This window comes from Neolamprologus brichardi, chromosome 7 (genome assembly GCF_056152115.1).
Source record: "Neolamprologus brichardi isolate AB-2024 chromosome 7, ASM5615211v1, whole genome shotgun sequence".
Taxonomy (NCBI): Eukaryota; Metazoa; Chordata; class Actinopteri; order Cichliformes; family Cichlidae; genus Neolamprologus; species Neolamprologus brichardi.
The window spans coordinates 65,267,506-65,293,179 of record NC_142110.1 but is presented as its reverse complement, the minus strand read 5'-3'; the positions used below and the strand labels follow the sequence as shown (position 1 = coordinate 65,293,179).

Genomic DNA, 25,674 nt, shown 5'->3' with positions numbered 1-25,674 from the left:
ATTCATGTAACTGAAATTTGAGAAAATTTGAAAAGGAAAATGTCAAATAACACCTGCTGCACATCTATTACTTAAATATTAGGAGTTGGTTTGACAAGGCAGTTAGCTGGTGACCAATACCTGCAGCTTTGTAGGGTCACCTACAGAATCCATACATGCTTCACCAAAGCCTGAAAGTGGTTAGCATTTATAGATAGCAACACAGTGGCAATGTAATTACAGTGATCAAATCCTGGCTGGGGCCTTTCCTTTTTTGCTCTTTGCCTGCGTGGGCTTCCTCCGGGTGCTCTGGCTTTCTACTGCAGTCCAAAGATGTGCATGTTAGCCTAATTGGTGATGAAACTGGCCATAAATGTGAGGCAGAGAAAGTCCTTAAAGTGTATAGAGTTAAGTACTTTTTGAAATCAAACTCTGTAACACAATTCTGTCAGCCGTGCATGCAGCTGATTTGGGCTGATGGTTACCAGTGAAGGGCATTGCATCTCCTCAGTTTGTCTTGATAGTGCTATTTAATATAAAATAAATGCAACAAAGCCTGTCAGTGCTGAGGCCTGCAGTCTCAGCTAAATTAGCCCTGAGCCCTTTGAGCGTGGGCATGTTCATGCTCCTCTGTGTTTCACTGTTGGTGGACTGATGTCAACATCAAGCACTGTTAATCTTCTGATGCTGGCTGAGCCCACTCGCAGGGTGTGTTCATGTGTCAGTGTCTGTTGGCTTCCTTGTGCGTAACTACGTGCTGTGGCCGTGTTGTAAAGCACAATAAGCCTGCTCGATCAGACCTTCACATAGCCCCGTTTTTCTTGCAGCGTGTGCACTCCCAAGCTCCACTTTTAAAAGAGGAATCGCGGTCAGTAAGCATCCATGTCCACTCCAATTGTGAATGCGTTTTTGTTACTTTGCAAAGTATGATCATTACAGTGATGATCATACTTTTCCTCTTTATTCCTCTCCACTTTGGTTTACTCCTCGGGAACTGACATACAGAGTTTAGAATTGTGCAGAACCACACACTATGTAAAAGATGGACATAGTGTCTGTGCTTTAGCCCATATTTTTATAGTGTGTGCATTTTAAGCCTCAGTGTTAGTATTTTGGCTACAGCCATGTTTTTGGAGCCAGCATTAGCCATATTTGAACAAGAGCATGGAGCGCTATCATACCTGCTAACTAGCTCATTTGCTAATTCTTGGATGGTCTGTACCACAAAGGGAAATCAAACTGAAAGATAATCCCATTAAAAATCTAGTGAAAGCACCAAACTTGTTAGAGACCAGTTGGCATGTGTTTGGCTGCTGCAACATTTTCTAGTATTTACATGTTTACAGTAGCGTTTAAATACAGCATGTTTTTTTTTTTTATATAAAAAGCGGGCGTAATCATAGTAACATCACTCACGGGTTTTGAACAAGAAGCTTTAACATTAGCATTTTGGTTGCTAGCATATTGTGCTTTCGAAGCCAGAAGGGTGAAGTTATAAGTTACCAGCTAATGATAGCTAGCTTGGTTAGCTAGCTGCATTCAGAAAACACACATGTAAATTGCAGAGACACACATATTGTGTAATCAGTGCTAAATAAAGAGCTAAGAAAATACTAGAATTAAACTCAAAATTGGAGCATAAGGGTTTTGAACAAGAAGCTTTAACATTAGCATTTTGGTTGCTAGCATATTGTGCTTTCGAAGCCAGAAGTCACATTATATGGATGGAAGGGTGAAGTTATAAGTTACCAGCTAACGATAGCTAGCTTGGTTAGCTAGCTGCATTCAGAAAACATACATGTAAATTGCAGAGACACACATATTGTATAATCAGTGCTAAATAAAGAGCTAACAAAATACTAGAATTAAACTCAAAATTGGAGCACAAGCTTTTTGGACAGTATGTACTGCATAACAGACCATAATATTAGTAGCTAGTCCAGCGGTCTCCAACCCCCGGGCCGAGTCGTTTGGTACTGAGCCACGAGGGTTGAGGGCTCGGGTGTGAAATTTATGGATAAAATCACGGCAGAATACCCCGAGATTGCCACAACAGCACTAAAAACCCTGTTGCCATTTCTGACATCATATCTGTGTGGAGCGGGGCTTTCTGCAGTTACAGCTACCAAAACAAAATTGCGGAGTCATTGTCCCCCATTACGCTCAGGTGGGACCATCTCGTTGCAGAGAAACAAGCACAGGGCTCTCATTGATTTAGCGTTATGGTGAATTACATATTTTCATGTACTTTATATTTGTTTTGTAGCTATGTGTCTTATTTTGAAATAAATATTTATGCGTTCAGAGAGCATTAAGGGGCAGAGAGGAGGATGTTACTCTCAGTGTTGTTGGTGCATTTCAGGAGGATGCTGCTAATAAAGTTACACAATTACACAGTGAATTTGCGTTTATTATTTTATTTAAAAAATACCACAGTTTTTGTCTTGGTCGTATCATTTTATTTTGTTGTATTTATCCGCGACACCTTAAAGGCCGTGGAAATATTGTCTGACATTAAACCAAACAAGGTTGGGGACCGCTAAGCTAGTCTATGAAACATGCTCCAAAAGCTACTAACAAGCATTTACAGTGTACATTGATGTTTAAGAAAAAGCATCACTTTAAATTTAGGGCTCAGGTTTAACATGAAATGCATTTATGGAGTCATTTTTTGTTTAATTGTGCTCTTGAATTAATTTTTGGATAAAACTGCCATGTTTTACCTTTTTGTTACAACCAATATCACAAAAAGAGAAGGCAAAAATATGCATGTACAAATGTCCTAAATGCCTCCAGTGGATCGACTGACTCACTGTGGGGGATTTCACATGTCCTTACCTTTGCTCTTAGACATTTCTCCCAGGCTTTTTAAAATTCTGGTCATTACTGTGCTCTAGATTCTCTCCCCCACTGTATATGTAAATTTTGTCTCTATTTCCAAAAAGTGATAGAAATACATTTTCATTGCTGTTAAATTTTTCAAAGGATGGCAGCAGGTTTGTAGCAAAGCTGTTTTGCATCATGACTCCGTCTCTGTTTCCAATCAGCTCCTCATCTGTGAGCAGCTCTGTTTATTCCAGGTCAGCAGAAACATTTAATCAGCGATCCGATTCCTCCCAGATTTCTGAAATCATCCGGTGAAGGACGTCACCGCTGCCGTCATCTCACGGAGATGCGAATGATTCTTTTATTTTAACTGTTGTTTTAAGGTCAGCTCCACAGCGTGCTCTGTGTGATGAAATGCGAGCGTAACCTTAGATGTGTCTTTTTCTGCGTGTTGCCATGGTGATTGCAGGTTGCTGTCCAGGATGGCGGGGATGAAGGAGCAGCAGTTCACGGAGGAGAAGCCCCTGCTGCCGGAGCAGAGAGGAGTGGACTCAGACATGGTTAGTCGACCTGTTTATTTTACCGTGCGTTCTCTTTGTTGCCATTAACCTTCCTGTCTTGTAGCTGATTAGCGCTCGCAGGACGACGTCCTCAGAAACTCTTGGCATTTTATAACGGAGATGTTTGTGCTCATTAGCTGTGATGACTTATAATTAGACGATGAGCTTGTTTACCAGTGGAGGAGGAAATTAATGAACTCCATCCAACCATGACTCTTTGATAGCAGCACTGTGAGAAGATGAAAGCTCATTTAAGAGGAGGGAAAGAGACAGAGAGGGAGCGGTGCAGGACATAGAGGGAAAAACAGTGAATAGGCAGTAGGTGGTTACATAAGAGCCACTTATTCCAGTCCACTTATCCATTAAATAAGCAACAGGTACAAGTTGTGGCTGAGTCAGGGGCTCTTGAATGCCTCTCATTGCAGTAATGATAAAAATGGTATAGACAATACCAAATGGAAAAGGGACTTGAAGAGGCCAGATATGAGCAATTTCCTGGTGAAGTGACTTTGTGTTAATGGAGAAGAAAGAAAAGAGATGAAGGATGCTTGAGCCAATACAGCAGGGCAAGTTCAGAGAAAGAAAATTGATTGTGCACCCTGATTGGCCAATTGTGACAAAGCTGTTGTGATCATCATAGAAACAAATTGGCAACAACATCAATCAAACCCAGAAGAACACGAAAACAAGCATAAATACATGCGGACGAGTCCTGTGCTTCAGACAGGCCTCTTATTTGTGCCGGAGGAATCAGAGAGGCGGCAAATAAAACCACATTAGGCGTGACTCACTTTACCAGTGCGTCAGAAATAAGACATCCAGTATATAGAGTAGGTCTTTTATTTGTCTCAGTAGCTTATTTAAAGGAGCACAACATGCCACGCATCAATATGAACGACTAATTCTGCCATTGATCAGCTAAAGGTCGTTAGCCCTGTTCATTACGACTCTATGCTTGTAAATAACTGAGCCATCGATCAAGCTACGTGTCTGCACGACTCGAGTTATCGTTCAGTCGAAGAGCACTTCACCCCAGACACACTCGCTCTTTTATTTCCCCCCAGCTCTTTCGAAGTCTGTTGCTCCGGTGTTGTGCAGTAGCATGTTAGTGACCTTTAAGAGCGGTTACTGAGTGATTACCTTCTGGAACGAAACACTGGTAAACTCGTCGTAAGGCATGTCGGACTAATGCTGCATTCAGTTCATATGGGGACAGCGGAGACGTCCTAAAGATTTTCATGTGTCTCAGCTTTTAAAACTAGAAATAAACTAACAGTGGTGCATTTAAATGGTAGAAAACGTCCCTACGTCCCTATAGTGAAGCGCGGTGGTGGCAGCATTATGCTTTCTTTTTCTCAGTTTAATATAATATTGCTGCAACATGAATAACTACAAGCCAAGGAAAAAACAACAACAGCTGTTGTTTCACAATAAAAGCCTCATAATGAATAAAAGATTTTTGTACACTAACTTACTAGTGCTTGAAATTTGAATTAGTTTAGATTTTAGGGGTACTAAGGCTAAAAGGACATCACACAAAATGTTACTTATGTCTTATTGTATCATATAACCTGTAATAATAATTCATTCTAACATGACATCTGGTATGTCTAAAAGCTGAGACACACTTTTCCACTCTGAAGCTCCCCTTGTGATATGAATCCAGCATGGTCCTGGTTTTGAGTTGCATGTGGACAGTCTACTCCAGCAGGTCTCTGCCCACAACTTGTTCCTCAATAAAAGGAAGGCCACAGATCTTCAGCCTGACCTTTTGTGATGACACTGGAACAGAAACGAAGCAATTAAGTTACGCAAGAAATCTCCTTCCTTGGACTTTTAAAGGCTTCGAGCAGGCGTGTCAAACTCATTATTTTTCACTGGCCTGATTTACAGCCCAGTAGTGCTTTGTTGGTAAGTCACAATATAAATGCCGGTTCATTCTAATTTAATATTAATAATTAGTAATATTAATAAACTCAGTCTTAGTAGAGAAGTAAAAGATCCTTCTGAAAATGTCCAAAACGCATAGATAGTCAGAGTTGTGGGATTTTTTTCCCACATTCACGTTAAGGTTTACAGTTTTTACCCATCGAGGGACAAAAACATGCAGCGTATATGAATTTAGATCAGGCCTGTGAACCTTATGTTTGATGTTTGACACGCCTGGAGCTCATTTCTAAGCGTATTAGAAATAAACCATGAATGATTAGCATGTTTTTATGTTGACTGTATGTTGCTGCTATGTCTTCCCCAGATGTTTCCCAGTAACCACCTTGTTATGCTTGTTTCGCAACACAGCAGGATAAAGGAGAGGAGGCATCAGGGGGGCTCCAGGGCCCCACCGCCCCCGCGCCTCTTAACAACCCCCCTCCCCCCAGTCGCTCCACTCACCGCTGGCATGTCTTCGCACGGCACTGGCTCCGCCAGACCCGCTGTCGGACCAGCGGGGTCCTCCCGGTAACTACCATAACAAGTAGAAACATCTGATCACTAGTACACTGATTCAAACACACACTAGACTAGACACTAAAGTAGATGTTTAATATTCTAAGGTGGATGACAAAGTCGGGAGCAATTATGGTAAAAATAACAAAAAAATTCAAAAATCTCAACACAAAACTGCACACGTAAAGGTATATGTAAAGATATTTGCCATTTTTGGCACCAGTAATTATAGTTATGATATTTTTTTTTAAACATAAATTGTGTTAAATTGTCATTGTCACTATAGAAGAATGTAGCATTTAGTATCAGTGTTAGCATGACAGCAGCTAGCATGACAGTTGTAGTGACACATTGTAAACTTCTTGTCAGATTCACAGTCAAACTCTATAAACAAACAAAAACTAGGTCCAATGACCGAGCATCAGTTTTTTCTCTTTCAGCAAACGAATAAACAATAAATCTGAAGCTTTGTTACCACACGTAGTTTGTTATATCACATAAAAATATTATATCATATATAGGGATGCACCGATACCGATACTGGTATCGGGTATCGGGGCCGATACTGTAAAATGTGTGTGTACTCATACTCGTAAAAGTTAACCGATACCATGAACCGATACTAACTTATTTCATTAGTCAGAGGGTGGCTTGTCATTTTTGTTGTAGATTTTTAGATTGGCCACTAGGGAGACATCCCGCGCTAAACAGGCACATGGTTTAGGCGAGTGAGACTGGCAGCTCCAGATAAAAAAGAGAAACTGGAGGCTGCTGTAGCTAGGCTAAACAAAATGTCAGCAGTGTGGACCGGAACAGCCAACTTTAACTCAGATTTTGGAAAAGCGAAGAAAAATGTCAAGAGAAAATCCACGGGCAGTTAAAATAACAGAGGCTCTGACTCATTTTATTGCTTTGGATGACCAGCCAATGCCGGTCATGGAAAACATAGAATTGAACCGTCTTCTCAGCATACTCGAGCTGCGATATGAAATTGGACACTCTGCAATAATTTAAAAGTTTATTTTATTCTCAAACCTAATTTGTATTTATTTTATTCCAAACAGAAGTGTTTATTTATTATTCTGAAAGCTCGAGACAGTGCCAATAGTTCAGTGATATTTTGTTAAATTACAATGTGGAGACTCTGCAATAATTTAACAGAAGTGCTTATTTTTCTCTTGAAATTCTATTTTGTGGTCATTTTTATTACGATTTTATTTTTTATCGGCAGAGAATAAAATAAAACCTGTCTTCCAATTCATTGTATTTGTGTGTGTGTGTGTGTGTGGTAGAAGTATCGGTTTTTGTACTCTGTATCGGCAAGTACTCAGATCCAAGTATCGGTATCGTATCGGTTTGAAAAAATTGGTATCGTTGCATCCCTAATCATATATCAATATAATCATATTACAAGAAAAAAGTTAAAAAATGTGTCAAAAAAACAACCGACCTGGAAACTAGCACAGCTTAGCAAATTAGCCTTTAACTCTGATCAAATGTAATTTTTTAGACTTCCCATTTTAATTTTCAGTGTTTTATTCTTAAATGTTAAATATTTTAAATGTGTTAACAGCTGCAGAAGAAACATGTTTGGTTTGCAGTGCATATTTTCCTTTATACGTCAAATACTTTCACAATAAAATCCCCATATCTTACTCTTATATATAATCTATAAAACCACTTGAGCAGCATTGCAACACACAAACCTGTGACTAGGCCTACTATCTTGCAGAGTATTATTTATGCTGCTTCATACTTGTTGCCTCAATGACAACATTGTTTCCCCTCTCTGTTCTTTGTAGAACCTCTAAGATCAGACTTTATCACATCATTCCTCAGATTTTAATTATATGTAGTCCTGCATTTTAACAAAAATATCTGTCAGGGAAGAAAAGAAAACCCCTGAAAAGTAAGGCAAACATTCACTAAACCAGCTACTGACAGCCAGTCAGAGATGGCGGCAAAGAACCACAACATCTCCACAACAGCGTCACTATGCAGCCTTACAGAGTACACAGTCTGTGGGGATCACCTGCAGTAAAGGAAGCCTCACACCATCTCTAAGAGTTCATCCCTATTGGTTTCCATGAGCAGTGTGTTTGTGGTCTTCCTTTTCCCTGAACTGAGATGCAGCACATCCCCTACTCTGCTGGGGATGGGAGTAATAAGAAAGAGAAGAGTGCCACCTGCTGGTCCGACCACCGTACTATCATCACTAACATTTTCCATCTGAGAACAATGCATGAAATCTGCGGGGACTGAAGTTGCCCTTTACGCTGCACATTTCTGTGTCACCCTCACACCTTCACCTTCTCTAACAAGCACACAGTTAGCTCATTCTGTTCTGCTGGGCAGCTTCAGGTCCCGCTGTTTTTAGTGACATCTTTCTTTCTTTTTAGGTGTGTCCCTGATCTGACTCTGAGTGCCAGTCCTTTCCTTTTTTTCAGTATTCATTACTAATTACTTAAACTTCTATCATCCCTTATTCCAGCACTTTTCCTTTTGACTATGCATATGTGCAGATTCCATTTTTAATGTTGTCATATTTTCTTTCAGAAATGTTTCCAGAATCCCTCATTTAAACTCACAAACTAAGACTCAAACTGTGCATGTTTAACAATGAAGCAGTGTGAAGACCATCTGTGTGATGTTCTGATTGGTGTCTAACCTCATGTGCATGCACTCATTTTTTTTTTACCGGATTTCCAGATGTTCCTGCTCTGCTTTAAGCTTTCCAAAAGCAGCAGAGCAAGAATAAGTGATACATTCCAAAATAACACAGGTTAGGATGGGTGATGTCACCGTTGCCATGACAAATGGCAACAAAATCCTTTTAAATGTATCTCCTAATCATGTGTTATTTTATTACACATTAGGATGCATTTATTTATGACAGAAAAGAAATAAGCTTTTTATAAATATAAAATCTCAAACGATGGGCTCACTGTGTTTATTTGTGTCTTAAAACAAACATCAGTTTAGCTGAGCACCGAAACGTGATGAACTGTGTGATACTGTGATAAATCAAGTGTCTGCCTGTATTTAAAACTGTTAACGGTGCACGTGTGTGATACTAATTACATCATTATGAAATTTAAAAATGTAAAAATTCCTTAATAAATGGCTAAAAATGTACATTTAAAGAGGTATTCCCTTTCTGATATAGCATGCTTTCCAGTTAATATGTATGCCTCTAGACTGGACGCTGCCACTGGAGGTAGGTCAGAGGATGATCTGATATCGTCGTGTTGGTGTTGTTCCCAGATCATCATGAAAATGTTGTTACAGGTTCAACATTGCAAGTGACCAATCACATTATTGTGACGTTATTCTTTTGCGCACCAACCCATTCGTGCATTTATGAAATTCCAATGTTGCAAGGACAATATCAATTCTGCTTAGCGTTTATTAAAGGGTTAGGGTCAGGGTTAGGGTCCGTTGATCGGCGGACAAAGGCGGTTTCTCGCAGCTTAAGTACAGTTTTTTGTTTTACGCCGTTTTTTCCCGAAGTCGCAAAAGTATGACATCACAACATTCTGATTGGTCACTTGCAATGTTGATCCTGGAACAACCTTTAGTATGATGATCTGGGAACAACACCAACACGAGGATATCAGATCGTGCGTAGGTCAGACATGACTTGGACCCCACCTGGATGCTTCCTTGGTGAGGTGTTTAGGGAATGGGAGGAGATCCCGGGGCAGACCTAACACATGCTGAGGGCTGAGGGTGGGACAATCTCTGCTTAGGTCGCTGCCTCTATGGCCCAGACTTCAATAAACACCAAAAAGAATCGATTTTCTTATGTTACTTTTATGGAGCAGGATCAGTAGTTGTTGGGTTGTCCATTAAAACGGTGGTTTCACTGTAATTATGGGTGGCTGTAGCTCAGGCAGAGCAGGTCAGCCACTAATCAGAAGGTCGGTGGTTCGATCCCAGGCTGCCTCCTGGCTGCATGCCAAATATCCTTGGGCAAGATACTAACCCCATGTTTGCCTACTGGTGGTGGTCAGAGGGCCCGGTGGCGCCAGTGTCCGGCAGCCTCGCCTCTGTCAGTGCGCCCCAGGGTGGCTGTGGCTACAATGTAGCTTGCCGTCACCAGTGTGTCAATGGGTAAATGTCTTTATCCTGTCTTCCTTCTCTCACCCCAACCGGTCGCAGCAGATGGCCCCGCCCCTCCCTGAGCCTGGTTCTGCTGGAGGTTTCTTCCTGTTAAAAGGGAGTTTTTCCTTCCCACTGTCGCCAAAGTGCTTGCTCATAGGGGGTCATATGATTGTTGGGTTTTTCTCTGTATCTATGAAGCGCCTTGAGGCGACTTTTGTTGTGATTTGGCGCTATAGAAATAAAATTGAATTGAATTGAATTGAAGTGTAAAGCGCTTTGGGGTCCTTAGGGACTAGAAAAGCGCTATACAAATGCAGGCCATTTACCAATATCAAAAAATAATGTCTGTTTTTATGGACATATTTACTTTAATCAGTTCATATACCATCATAATAGCATTTTAAAGTTTTCTACCATTAACATAATGTTAATTAACATACCACTAACAGTATGTTTTATGATATTCGCTGTTTTTTGAGCTTGAAATGTCATTTTAACTTGTTACCATCAGGAATATAAAAAAATATCACTTTAATATCAAAAGTGTTTTTTTTTAAAAGTAGCATCATATCCTGGGATGATTTTTTAATGGATATTAATATTATATTCTGCTTAATATTTTGTATTGTTGACCTGTACATGTGTTAGCATAACTTCAGCAGTAAGTACTTTTTTAAATGAAATTTTACCCTGGATGAGAGTCACTTGATTGAAATCTCAAACCGTGTCTCAGTGCACGTGTAAGCGTTGTTTTAAGACTTCAGAAAAGGTGAGCCCATCCTTTCAACTGTCAGTCGAGACCAGGTTCCCTAAAAAGTGAGCCCCTCGTGCAAGATTAAAAAAGATCGACTGTCTCATTAATAATTTGTCCGGCAGAGCTGGAACGCTTTGACTGTCACAGCTGTCACGTTGACTCAAACCAGCTTGTCAGTCTCTGAATTTGATTTGATTTTTTTTTATTTTTGGCAGTGAAGGTGTCAGACTGGCCCAGAGGACGTGACTCATTTCACCGCTGAGGCCAGACGACAAAAGTGTTATTTTTATGCCTCGATCATTTACCTCAGCGTTACAGCTGCACACGCTGCTGAAGTGGCTTCTGTGAAGGGGATCTGTTTACTGTTTACTTCTTTTTTTTAAAAAAAAATCACCATTCTCCATCACTTTTTTTTCTTACTGCGGATTTGTTCCCAGTTTCCCACATGCGCTTTAATAAATCATCTTTGTCGAATGGGAATACACATTACAGCACTAACCGCACACGCAGACGTCTGATAGACTTCAAACTAGGGATGCAACGATACCAATTTTTTCAAACCGATACGATACCGATACTTGGATCTGAGTACTTGCCGATACAGAGTACAAATACCGATACTTCTACCACACACACACACAAATACAATGAATTGGAAGACAGGTTTTATTATATTCCTTGCCGATAAAAAATTAAATCTTAATAAAAATGACCACAAAAAAATTTCAAGTGAAAAATAAGCACTTCTGTTAAATTATTGCAGAGTCTCCACATTGTAATTTTACAGAATATCACTGAACTATTGGCACTGTCTCGAGCTTTCAGAATAATAAATAAACACTTCTGTTTGGAATAAAATAAATACAAATTAGGTTTGCGAATAAAATAAACTTTTAAATTATTGCAGTTATTGCGGTCCACACTGCTGACATTTTGTTTAGCCTAGCTACAGCAGCCTCCAGTTTCTCTTTTTTATCTGGAGTCGCCAGTCTGACTCGCCTAACCCTGCGCCTGTTTAGCGCGGGATGTCCCCCTAGTGGCCAATCTAAAAAACTACAACAGAAATGACAAGCCACCCTCTGATTAATGAAATAAGTTGGTATCGGTTAACTTTTACGAGTATGAGTACACACACATTTTACAGTATCGGCCCCGATACCCAATACCAATATCGGTATCGGTGCAGCCCTACTTCAAACTATTAACTAGATGTAAAGGAAGAACACTTTATTATCAGTATTTATCTAGTATCGCATTGTATCAAGTATACTGTGGCTCAGGAATCAAAATGAAAAAGAGTCAGCGCTGGAAAGAAAGCCTGCATTTCAGATTTTGCAGATTTTTACTGCTCTCTGCAGCACTGTCCTGTGTGTGTGGACGCAGGCGTCTTCAGTTTATTGTTTCCCCTCTTTCTTTCTCAATAAGCAACATTTACGTTGTATGTAAAATATCAAATTGGGCATCCAAAGTGGTACATTCATAAAGAAGAAGCACGATAACCACGAAATCAAAGCTGTGGTTTTATCCGGTTCTGTAATTTTACACAGATTAATTCAGTTATTTCCCCATATAGTTTTAATGATATAATAATTCTATCTATCAAGAAGTTATTAAGCAATAACCAGGTGAATGCAGAAACAGGTGACTGCAGAGAGGAGTCAAACACTGTGCTGATTTGCAGCTTCAGGCTGTCTCGCCCTCTGTCGAATCCATTCGGACTGTTCTGTAAAAACACATGTATATTTAGAGTCACAGAAATTACCGTAATGACTGTAAAAGTCGCAGACAGTACAGTGCGTTTTGTGTGCTGTACTGCTGACGCGCCTCTGGGAAACTGTGTTGTTGTGTGTCTGTGGTTTGGACCTACAGTGCACAGTCTGTGCTGCTCTTCAGTTCCAACAGTGCATGTGTGAGGAATATTTCTGTGTGTGACTTCAGACTACTTCTTCTTCCAGTTTTAATTCTTTCTCTCTCTCTCCATCTGTTATGTCTGCTTGTCTCTCTCTGCAGGATAGCTGTGAACAGCTGATGCCACCAGGTGACTGGAAGGTATGAGTAGATGTGTGAGAGAGGAAGCTCGACTTTCTCTCTCCGTTACCTTTTTTTTCACGTGTTTTGTGGCCTTTTCATCTTTCTTTGTTATTACTTTGTGTCAGCTTACTTGGGTAAACAGTGATGCCTGCCTGAATCAAATGATCCCTTCAAGAAGGAGATGACAATGAAGTATGGAAGTGCCTTCTGAACACTGGCACCAATATATTGCTAAATATTGAAAAAAATCACATGTCTATTGAGCAGTATTGGAACTACTTAGAAGCTACATCTGGTGATGTAGTGTGCTTCTTGCTTGGACTGATTTTTTTCTCCTAATCCTGCTAAGTACTGTAAATCCACACTCAGACACACTGCTGCTTGTAAAACTTTTCAAGCTAACCCTCTCTGTCCTTATGGCCAGTGCAATAGCTCAGTAGTTAGCACTAGGTTTGAATGCAGGCCAGAGTGGGACCCTTCTGTGTGTATGTTCTCTTTATACTGGCACTGATTAATTCTCCCTGGACCAAGGTTTGCAGGTTGGAGTTGGTCCCCTGACACCTTATGATAGCTGCTAATTGCTCCTAATTCAGTAAATGAGTTTCCATATGGGGATCAGCAAAGAATATCTTATCTTCCTTCAACTCAGCCTGCTTTCTTGTGCAACCTTTGCTCTTAAATATTTGTGTCATTGGTGCTGACTTGGTTTAGCCGAGTAGTTTAGCTCTTAAAATGTGGCCTTGAATATATAAGTTACATTTTGGCTACTTGGTACATAGAACACAGGGCTGACCATAAAGAGGCATCACAGTGTCACAAACAGCAAGTAAACAAATGTCTTTTATTTGCAACATATAGAATAACTGCTGTTATCTAAATTTGCACATTTTAGAATAGAATAGAATAGAATAGAATTCAACTTTATTGTCATTGCACATGCACAGGTACAGGGCAACGAAATGCAGTTTGCATCCATCCAGAAGTGCTTTAGTGATATAGATATATTACAATATATATTAGCAATAATATAGATATGTAAGTATATTACAGAAATGGGTCTATTATGGTATGTTATAATGTACACGGTATGAAGTATGTTGTGAATATTCTATAACTATAAGTATGTACAGGCTATGAACAGGATATAAATATGAAATAAAAAAACTATACAGAATATGAGATATACAGTTAAACAGAAATGTGAACTGTGCAAGTTGTAAACAGTTGTAGGATTAAAAACTATCGTATGTACAGAATGATTATTTACACAGAATTATACAGTAGTGCAGTTAAGATAAGTGAGATATGTGGATAATTTCTACAGAGGCTATAAAGTGCTAGTGGTTGTGAGTGGTGGTTCAGTCCATGTTATTATTGTGTGTTTGAGGGTACGGTTGTCCATGTGTGTATGTGTTTAGGTGGTTGTGGGTGTGTGTATGTCCAGTCCATGAGTTTAGTGTGGGTCAGATGTCAGGAGGCAGAGTTCAGGAGTCTGACAGCTGTGGGGAAGAAGCTGTTCCGGTACCTGGTGGTCTTAGTCCGGAGGCTCCTGTAGCGCCTCCCAGAGGGCAGGAGGGTGAAGAGTCCATGTGATGGGTGACTGGGGTCTTTGATGATTTTCCCAGCCCTTTTCAGACACCGTTTCCTGTATATGTCTTTTATGGCAGGAAGTGGTGCTCCGGCGATGCGCTGGGCAGTTTTCACAACCCTCTGCAACACCTTCCGGTCCGAGGCGGAGCAGTTCCCATACCAGACTGTTATACAGTTGGTCAGGATGCTCTCGATGGTGCAGCGATAGAAGTTCACCAGGATGTCTGAGGACAGGTGGTTCTTCCTCAGAGTCCTCAAGAAGAAGAGGCGCTGGTGAGCCTTCTTGACCAGCTCGGAGCAGTTGGTCGTCCAGATGAGATCCTCGGAGATGTGGACTCCCAGGAACTTGAAGCTGCTCACACGCTCCACAGCCATCCCCTTAATGTGGATGGGTGGATGTGGGTCAGCATTCCTCCTGTAGTCCATGATGAGCTCCTTGGTCTTCTCGGTGTTAAGCAGCAGGTTGTTTGTGTCGCACCACTCAACCAGACGATCCACCTCCTCCCTGTAGGCGGCCTCATCGTTGTCACTGATGAGGCCAATCACCGTGGTGTCATCTGCAAACTTAATGATGGTGTTGGAACCATCAGCAGGTCTGCAGTCGTGGGTGAAGAGGGAGTAGAGGGAGTAGAGGAAAGGGCTCATCACACAGCCTTGTGGTACATCGGTGTTCATTGTGATTGTAGATGAGCAGCGGTTATCCAGCCGGACATGTTGGGGGCGGTTGGTCAGGAAGTCCAGTAACCATTTGCAGATGAGGGGACTGATGCCCAGGTCTGTCAGTTTCCTGATGAGTTGTGAGGGGTGGATTGTATTGAATGCTGAACTGAAGTCTATAAACAGCATTCTGGTGTATGTGTTGTTGTTGTCCAGGTGTGAGAGGACAGAGTGCAGTGCGATGGAGACTGCATCCTCTGTGCTCCTGTTCTGACGGTATGTGAATTGGTGGGGGTCCAGGGTGGGGTGGAGACAGGATTTGAAGTGTGCTAGGACCAGCTGCTCTAAGCACTTAGTGATGATGGGGGTGAGTGCTACTGGGAGGTAGTCATCGAGGCTAGATGGGTTGGAGTTTTTGGGTATCGGGACGATGGAGGTGGATTTGAAGCAGGCCGGTACCACAGCGTGGGCCAAGGACAGGTTGAATATGTCTGTGAGCACTCCTGCAAGCTCCCCAGAACCAGTGTTGCCAACTTAGCGACTTTGTCGCTATATTTAGCGAGTTTTCAGACCCCCTAGCGACTTTTTTTCTAAAATAAAGTCGCTAAAAAAAGACGTGAAAGCGCATATCGCTTTTACTCTCAACAAGCAGCGGGTGCTGTAACCAGTGTTGGTCAAGTTACTTGAAAAAAGTAATCAGTAATTAATTACTGATTACTTCCCCAAAAAAGTAATCCCGTTACTTTACTGATTACTTATTTTCAAAAGTAATTAATTACTTAGTTACTTAGTTACTTAGTTACTTTTTAAAAACATGATTTACAACCTGAATAGGTGATAAAGCGATAGATCTTTCAGCCCAATTCTACTTTTTCTACATAATCCATCATACAAAATGTAATCAAATGGAAAAGTCTCTTTTTAAAACTTGTTTTGTTAGTTTTAATCTTTTACCTTTATGCATGAAGCAAAATTTTAATTATATGCACCATTCTCTGACTTGAAGAAATTAGTTTAACATTTAAACCTATTTTCTGCACATTCCAGCACATAATATATATATATATTGTGTTTACACTCACTCTTTCAGATGCAAGTAAAACACAGCAGAAAATAAATAAAGTCAAAGACTAGCGGTCCTTTTGCTCTATTTTCACCTGTAAAGCAGGAGTAGGGTAGGCGGAGGGTTATCCTGGTGCAGGTGTGCCGCAGCGGTCAGTGGAAGGATACGGCAGTTTCTCTGTGAGTTTCCCATTACGTCGTAGCGCACTCGGTGCTTGCTTGGAAGTTTAGGGGGGGGTTTTTCGCTGTAAAAAGAAGTTTTCTTCCCACGCACAACGGACACTAATGTTTTTGTCACTTTTTATGGAATCAAACTCAAAGTAAGGTCAGTACTTCCACGCTTTAAACGCTGCACGCTCATACTCTCTCCCGCACTCGATATATGATCCATTGTTGATCTGCACACAGCTGTTGTCACGCACGTCGCACTCGCTTACGTCACTGTCATGAGACATTCTCGCAAGAAAATCACGGTTTTAGTAACGCAGTAACGCAGCGTTCCTACGGGAAAGTAACGGTAATCTAATTACCGTTTTTGCAATAGTAATCCCTTACTTTACTCGTTACTTGAAAAAAGTAATCGGATTACAGTAACGCGTTACTTGTAACGCGTTACTGCCCATCTCTGGCTGTAACGCAGTCAGTTCTTCTTTTACTCTTATGCTGTTTTGTGGATCAGGTTTAAAACTACTTATAAACACACACACACAAAGTAACTCCACCAGAGTGCCTATTTCGGGTCACTTTTGCCGGTCCAAGCCCGGATAAAGGAGCAGAGTTGGAATTGTGACATTAAAAAAACAATAATTGCTAAAAGAAATTTAATTTGTAGTTCTAAATAAACTCTAAATGCATTTAGGACGTTTTTTACTCACTTTATGTCTCTTCCACGATGTTATTTCTCTCTCCAACAACATAGATTACAATTACATTAGCATGACCAATTATGTAAATTAGGCGATGACGTCATTTAGCGACTTCTAGCAACTTTTAGGACAACCAATAGCGATTTTCCTTACTGAGGAGTTGGCAACACTGCCCAGAACACGATCTGAGAACACGCCCGGGGATGCCATCAGGACCTGCAGCCTTGTGGACATTGATCTTGCTCAGCGGGATCAATGTCCTGGGATGAGTCGGAGATCGGCAATAAAACTGTTGTAGTTATGAGTCCAGATGTCCAGAATCTCTTGTCTGCTGTAGGTCAGCAACGCACAGCAATTCTAGATGAATAATCCGATTAAAAGTAGATAAAAAAACGCTAAATAGCAGATTCTGGAGAGACACTGAGCCTCGCGTTGAGCCTCGCGGCCTGCATCACATTTATGACCTGCATCACATTTGAAGTATTATCATTCCCGGAACGTTTAATTACACATTTATTTATACATGTTGTCCCATTGAGACTCAGAGAACACACATTAAAACACAGGAGGGAAGCAAAAGCTAGGATTACAACAGAGCCAACAATAAATCAATAAAACAAACTCACAACGAGGGCTTTTCACAGCAAAAACGACTTTGTCATCAACTTGACTATGAGTTGCTGGGCCATGATTTTTAACTGGACCCAGCTAATTAGCTAATAACACCTGAATAAACCTTCATGAACTGTTACATAAGCCTTGAGTGGAGCTTCACACTTCACCTCTGCTGGTTTATTTTAATCAAACGTGTGCTGAGCGTCAGACATTTCACAGAACACGTCTGCTTTACACTTCAACCTGATGCTTCAGATGATAACGCTGCATTTTAAAGGATTCTGCCTCACTTAGAAAAGTCATTCTTTTCCACGTGATGTGCGATTTCTGTTAAAGTCTATGTACGATGGGTAGGGTAGGGAAAGTTTTTACTACTTCCTCCGTGATCCATCGTGATTGCTCAACTGATAAAGGAGCTCTCACACAGCTTTCTAGTGGTGACACAAAGTACGTCATTTTTTAAAGGACTTTACAGTTTGTTGTGAAACAGTTTGACTTCAACAAAAATCTGAGTGACAGAATTCAGCATCTAAGATCAAAAGGAAAGCCCCGAAGTAGAGCAAGCCAGGAAAGGCCTTGACCCACTATACGCAGTAGATGTGGGGCAGAAAAACTCGTTGCAGTTCTTTGGCATCTCATTTTGTGGTTTAGTGTTTTTGTGGTCTGTTTGGATCCTTGTGGGTTCACGTCTTAACTGTTTAAAGTCGTTTTATGGCTGCTTTTGTGCTGTTGTTGGGTGTCTTTTTGGGGGCATCCCTTTGCGATTTGTTTGCATAAACGATCTGCATTATATTGTTTAATTGCAGCGCTCATTAATGTAATGGAGGCACATAGTGGCAGCTGATAGGCTGACTCTAATTACAAAACCCTAAGTCTTTCACATTCACAGCTCTGACTGCAGAAACACTGCTCATACACATGTTGTTTTAAATAAGCTTAGTTAATTATTCCCTGAGTAAAAGGAGCTTAAAACCTTTATTTAAACAGGCTGTCGCAGTGAGATCTTTTTTTCTCAAGCGATAACTGTGCGCGGTTTCACAAAAGACAAAATATACAGATGTTCAGAACTTCTTGCGCCTCTTCTTGTTCTTCGTGCTTTTCCCTTTAGGGCAGCGGTCCCCAGACAGTACCGGTCCGTGAGGTACCGAGCTGCGAGAGTTGAGGCTCAGGTGTGAAATGTATAGTTTTCAGGGTTTTTATCGGTTTTCAGCGTTATTTTGTTATCGTTTTTATCATTAACTCGGTTTTCCTTGGTCTTTTCACGTGTGTTATGAATAAATTTTCTTTTTTTCGGTGCCGGTACTACTTTTATTTTGTTGTATTTATCCGCGACACCTTAAAGGACGGACCGTGAAAATATTGTCGGGCATAAACCGGTCCGTGGCGCAAAAAAGGTTGGGGACCGCTGTTTTTGGGGACAGGACTGTCTCACCAACCCTTTGCTTCTCACTACATTTATCAATCTTATCTGTCATCTTCCTCTTTTCCTCCTGCCTGGCAGCTCTGTATTCACTGTCCAGTATATCCACTATCCCTCCACTGCAAACGCCCAAAACAATTTAAACCATCTAATATCCGAGTGAAATAAAATAATGTTGCTTCAATCTGTTTATACGCAGCAAACATTTGAACTCCGTTTCTCCAGTTTCAGAGTGAACATGTTAAGAGGTACAGCTAGTATTACATAATCCTTAGACATAGCTGTAACTCTTGATAGAAGACTCAGAGACGCATATTTGTGGCTTTGCCTTATAGAATTGAAGCGCCTTGAGGCGACATTTGTTGTGATTTGGCGCTATATAAATAAAATTGAATTGAATTGAATTGAATAGAATTCAGCATCTCCGTGCTGGGGAAATATGTTTTGCAGCTGTTTGAGCTACTGTATTTTAATATAACCAGTGATCAGCTGTAACCCAGGAATCTACAACCATCTCTTCATCAACAGTTCTAATTTTACGATCGTAAGGTGTTTGGAGATGGACGATGAGCTAAAAAAATGTGCAGTTGGTTTGATCAGAGTATCGAACAAAGCTTTGCTGGATGAGAGATTCCTGAAATGTGCCAAAAGCAGACTTTAGATTTGTAGGGAAGAGTCACCGGGATTTAAATTACTGTAATTTCTGTACAAATGCAGATTATGGTTTTAATAGTAAACAAAATATCAGCGGGCATCTACTGCTTTTTGTCCAAGAAACAATTACAGTGCGTAGGCTGCTGTGAAATCACAATGTGGCTTTTTTATTGTTGCACACAAACTGACAGTGGACACTGCGTCTGTAGTCACACAGTAAAGCTGCTCGTATTAAAGGGACGCTGTGAATAAGCTGTTGTTCTCTTTACAAATAAAAGATTGCATCATAAAAATTCTTCTAGCTGTTGGTAAAAAGAACATTTTCTTCCAGAGGACTGAGGTTTAATCCCAGTTGGTAACATTTTCTTTCTGTTCCACTCTTTGGTTAGGTCGAGGTACTAAAAGTAAGTGTACAAAAACATCCTGATTTATATGTTTTGTATTAAAAAAATATTTTTCTTTTCCTCTAAAGCTGGCAGACTGATTGAATGTAGACCTAATATAGGCGTATAAGAACTGACTGGGTTAAAATTTACATTCATCACATGATGTGAAAACGTCAGTTTATTGTGAAATTTTTGGTAGAAATGCTCATAGACATTAAGATGATTACAGATCAGCACCAAATTTAAATTATGATCTGAGAAAAGACGTGAGGAATCAGAATAGTTGTGCCTGCGAATTGCTGCCGAGATAAAAATGTTTGAGGTTTAATGAGCAACATATTATATTTCATTCCTGCGTTTGAAGCCGTTTCTACGTTGATTTCCCCATCGCTGCTCCTTAAAAGCTCGCTGGCAGAGACTGTGTGTTTAACGCAGACAGCATGATGCAGACTCAGCAGGGAGAGAGTTAATCTCCAGCGGGAAGGGAAAGGGGGGACAAAGTAAAAGAGAAAGGATGGGAAAGCAAAGAGTGGTGTTTACAGTTACTAAGTCAGCATGTCGAGCGCTCTCTCAACAGGAAAGGGGGATAGAGTGGGAAAGAAAAGAAGGCAGAAAGGGAGAGGAAGAGGGAGAGCTGAGAGACAGGACTAAATGCAGGGCTGCTAAATGAGAGCGCAGAGAGAAGAGGAGGAGGGCCTGCAGCCAGCTCGATAGTCACTCAGACACCATCCCAGCCATGAGAACATGCACGTATCCCTCGCTCTCTCCACCTTAGCATGCTTCCCTCAAAATGGAGAAATACAGCAACCCTAAAGATGAAGATTGATAACACCGACTATCCTGTTACAGAGCAGGGAAACATCAGGTACTGACATTTACGTGGATGTGACTTCGACACGTACCACACGTACTTCAGCAGTGTTGCTGAGCATGCACGATTCCATCTATGACAAAAGCTACTCTGAGCTCCGGCAAGCTCTCGCAGCAGGACACCACCCTTCATCCACAGAGACCTAAAACTGCAGCTCGCAGGATCCAAATATTCTGCTGACAGCGTCCCGGGGCCAGACAGCACAGGACACCCTCAGAGAGTCTTTGTCCCTGACCCAAATCTGCCACGCCATGCTGGGCAGATGGCTGTATTAATGTAGCTGAGTTTTATGATACACAAGCACACGATTACAGTATCAAAACTGTTGTGCATTGAGTTTAAACTCAATGTACCTTAATTTATTGTGCTTAAAAACAACCCAGACCTATGTCTCTGCCCTCAGATCATCACCGTGTCCCAGCTGTATGCCCCATCATAAAGTGAGGGAAATAATTATTTTGTTCTCTGCTGAATTTGTAAATTTGCTCACTTACAAATAATTTTTTATTGTAGTTTCAGGTTAATGGACAGAGAGAGAAAAGAAAGTCCAGAAAAACACATCAAATAACTGATTTGTTTACAATTAAGTGAGTATTTGATCCCCAAGGAAAACATGACTTAGTACTTGGTGAAGAAACCCTTGTTGGCGAGCACAGCAGCCACCAGGTCTGCACACGTCTCCTTCCTTGGCTGCCGCTTGCCAACTTGAAGCTTCAGCTGCCTCCACAGATTTTCTCTCACCCCAACCAATCACAGCAGATGGCCGCCCCTCCCTGAGCCTGGTTCTGCCGGAGGTTTCTTCCTGTTAAAAGGGAGTTTTTCCTTCCCACTGTCGCCAAAGTGCTGCTCATAGGGGGTCATGTGATTGTTGGGTTTTTCTCTGTATCTATGAAGCGCCTTGAGGCGACTTTTGTTGTGATTTGGCGCTATATAAATAAAATTGAATTGAATTGAATTGAATTTTCTATAGCAAAATGCAATGACCATGAAAATCAGAGTCTCTTTATTTCTTAGTGGTGAGCAAGCTTACAAATTCAGCAGGGCATTAAAGAAATATTTCTCCTGCTGTAGCTGCACGGTGTCTGATAGTGATGGCGAGTCTTGCTTGACCCCCACAGAAAAATGTTGTTGTTGACCAGAGAAATGGTCACCTTACTTTTTTCTGCCAGCTTTGAGTGAGGACGTCTTACAGTCTTTTAGATGTTAAGCAAGCTTTGTATGTGGCGCCCTCTCTTGGGATACTTTAATTTTCTTATCTACTCCCATCATGTTGCTTTTTTGTGCTATGCTACTTTATCCTGCTGATGTATATCATCTGCAACACACGCTGAGGTGTTGCCACTGATTGCTCACTGTACTCTGTGTACATTGTCTTTACCAGTTCAGTACCTCTCAGTACCTAAATGTCTGACCTCTTTGGCCCACGTGACTCCTTTGCTGTAAACCTCTGTCTAGTTAAATGCTCCTCGCTGGTACTTAACTTCCAGGAATGCAAACATGCACTGAGTTTCCTTTGTATGAGTGTTGCTTGCCCCAAAGGTTGGTATTTGAAGCTCAGATTAAACATGAACAAAGTCTCACATACTCAGCTATACTCAGCTCAATCAGGTAACAACAACAATCCTTAAACTGCATAATAATCAATCTCATTGCCACATTAAACGCCACGTCCAGTCTGGCACACAGTAAAGGCTTTTAACAAAACGTTTTCTATAATTCATGAAGAGGAAAAGGCTCAAAGGTAACCGGTTGCTGAGAAAAACAGCAAAGCAAAACAAGATCAAAAGTAGAGCAGTGGTGCTGATGCGAGAGCCACAGAAGACTCACAGGCCACCGGACCAATCCAGGGGAGGGGAGGCAGCACGGTGAGCCAATCGTCTCCGGCCTGCCTCGGGTGCCTGCAGAATGTCAGAGAGAGTGGGAGTGGGGAGGGCGGCTCCAGCTCCTTGTTTAAGAGCGCGGCTGGAAGCGCAGCAAAGCAGACAAAGCCTCTGCAGCATCCACTAGCCAACCCTCCGTCCCGCAGACCACCCTCACCAGGACCTAGTCCCGTAACACAGGAGAGGTCTGGCTGCTCGCTTGCCTGTCTGCACCCTCCTCTTCTTCTTCATCAGCCGAGCGTAGACTTGAGAGGGAGCCATGCCTGAGTGTTGGGACGGGGTGAGTGACTGATCAGGACCGATCCTGAGTGTCATCAACACCACAAACACTGCGTTTCCTGCTCTTTGCCAGTTCATTTTGTGATGCTTCTGTTTGTGCTGAATCATATAGAACGCAGGTGTTACTGCAGGAGATAAACGCAGCGTGTTTGCTGTGTGCTGCTGTTTTGTATTCAGCTGAAACTGCAGCGTCAGTGTCAGTTGATGGGCTGCTCTGACTCTGGCCCACTGACACACTTAAGCGCACTAACACAGATTCTGTGCAATGCTCCGATGCGCATACCTCTGCAGACGAGGGCGTGTGGGGCAAGTGTTAATCCTTCTGCGGTGTCACTTATGCAACCTTGAAGCAGACGAGTAAGGTTGGTGATGATGAGATGAGATAGCCTTTATTTGTCAGTTGCAGGTCTTTTGCCCACAACACACAACCATCACACTGGGGAGACAGGTCAGGCTAGGTAGCCTTCGATTTCTGTTCACCTAGTTTTGTAATAAAAACGAAATAACATAATTCGCTTTTGTCATGTTGCTGCACAGGTTATTGTTGGAAGCTTGGATTCTCTCTTGAAGACATCGCAATTATCTGAGGAGCTCATGTGTCTGTGTAATGTCACTACAACAGACTGCAAACAAAGCCTCTGATGCAGTAACTGCCTCAAATTAGAATGCTGATTGCAGATAACACTGATGTTAACGCTGAAATAATAGAGAGATAATCCGGCAGGATTAACTCCTAGCTGTTGGCTGCGTGACTATTCGCTGCTAGAAGAGAGGATTATGTGGAATTTTGTCACTTGGCTGCATCTGTGGCACTGCTGTATTTCTGCACTGTGAGTCATTGTGGAGTTATTTAAATAACTCCACAATGATTGTGTGTTATTTTCGAAGAAGCGGGCTGCGCGTCGGAGATGCTGCAGATTGACAGCAGCAGGCTGACGGAGAATTTAAGGCAGTTGTTTCTCTGCATCTGAACAGTTTAAGGTGTGAACGGATGCTGAGGGGAGGACAATAATGACAGCCTGTCAGCGTGTGGAAAATATAGACCGGAGTGGGGGCAGCATCAATAAAGGCTTCAGTGCAGTTTACCGCCTGAACCTGGCATAATAATCCCAAAGCATCACTCTGCTGTGTGTGTGTCTATGTGTGTGTGTGTCTCAGTTGCGCAGTTGATGGTTTCTCATATTTCCTGCCTCCATTTTGAGTTTGGCTTTTTGTGGTCAGCAGATGCTGACAAAATGTGGGTCATAACTCGACACATTTGCACACATACGTTATTTGATGATGTCATATCAGTAAAAACACAGGATTCATCTTCTCTGAAATATGATTTTTTTTTTCCATGTTTGCATATTTGGAGCTTTTAAATTGCCGAGAATTTTATACTAAGCATTCGTGCGAGTCTTTTTGCACACAAATAACAATTATTGTTTATTATTAATAACAACAATAATAAAAGAGCATCTCTAGTAGATTCTGCATTATTTCGGGATGCGCAGATATACTTCAGCATCGGCTCAAGACGTTTATTTATCTGACATATTATTTTTCCCTCGAGGCAAACATATCAACATTCCAACAAAAATATAAATATCCTGTTTTTCTTCTCTCGCCCCAACCGGTCGCAGCAGATGGCCCCGCCCCTCCCTGAGCCTGGTTCTGCCGGAGGTTTCTTCCTGTTAAAAGGGAGTTTTTCCTTCCCACTGTCGCCAAAGTGCTGCTCATAGGGGGTCATATGATTGTTGGGTTTTTCTCTGTATCTATGAAGCGCCTTGAGGCGACTTTTGTTGTGATTTGGCGCTATATAAATAAAATTGAATTGAATTGAATTGAATTACAAACAATAAAGCTAACATAGATCAGCCCAAATCACAGATATGGATCGCTAATATTCGTCTGTCATGTTTGTTATTCTGAATGTGAAACAGAAAGTTTGACAGTTTATTTTTAAACATTGTTTTCTGCCAAAATAAAATAAACATATAGAAAAAAATATCAGCATTTAATTTTTTAAAGCATCAGTTTCTGTTTCTGTACTAGCAGTGGTTTTATTTTAAAGTGTTACCAAAGGTATACAAAGGTTATGAAGATTAGCTTAACCCTCATCAGAAGGCACAGTTTCCTGTTTAGAGACCGTTGAGCTGTTTTCAGAGTTGGAGCGTCAAACTCACAAGAAGCACACATGGCGTCTCCCGCTGGTGTAAGACTGGATGACAGTTTGTCAGTCAGTCCAAAGGCTGTCGTGACTTTTACTGAAAGTCTCCACACAATTTGCAGCTGAATTATTTTAGTTGTTTTTGCAATTTCTAAACAGCAGTTAGCCACTGATTTAAATTGTTTTCATATTTAATTCTTCCTGCTTTTTAAAATATTCCATCAGAGTCTGGACTCTAGACCTTGAAAGCCACTGACTGTTGAATTATTTAAAACGCGACCTTCTAAGTAAATTAACGTCCAATAGATCATCCGTAGGATTATCCACTAATTATCGCTGCACTTGCCTCTGCCATGGAAGATTAATGAGGAGAAATGAGGTGCGAAGTTCAACAAAAAGCAGGTGAAATTATGAGTGTTTAACGTGTGCTGGCGCACAAAGGGAAACTCTTGCGTCGACGGATTAATGAGGACATCTGTTCACCCTCGAAGGAGTTGTTTGGCGACTGTGTGCGAACCACCAGGTAAATGTCTGTTTTTGTGT

At 41.3% G+C, this 25,674-nt stretch overlaps 1 protein-coding gene across 5 annotated transcripts in view; it reads left to right on the top strand.

The window, feature by feature from the left end:
- Window positions 1-25,674, top strand: part of ndrg4 (NDRG family member 4) — a 78,873-nt gene that overhangs the window by 31,906 nt on the left and 21,293 nt on the right. For 3 of the 5 annotated variants that reach the window (XM_006805368.3, XM_006805366.3, XM_006805367.3), the window contains 3 exons: window positions 3,275-3,365; window positions 5,664-5,822; window positions 12,679-12,717. In XM_006805368.3, coding sequence (XP_006805431.2) covers window positions 3,288-3,365; window positions 5,664-5,822; window positions 12,679-12,717 — 276 coding nt within the window. In that variant the 5' untranslated portion in view covers window positions 3,275-3,287. Of the gene's footprint in view, window positions 1-3,274; window positions 3,366-5,663; window positions 5,823-12,678; window positions 12,718-22,763; window positions 22,981-25,674 lie in introns of those variants that run through there. The other 2 variants (XM_006805369.3, XM_006805371.3) reach the window with 2 other exon arrangements.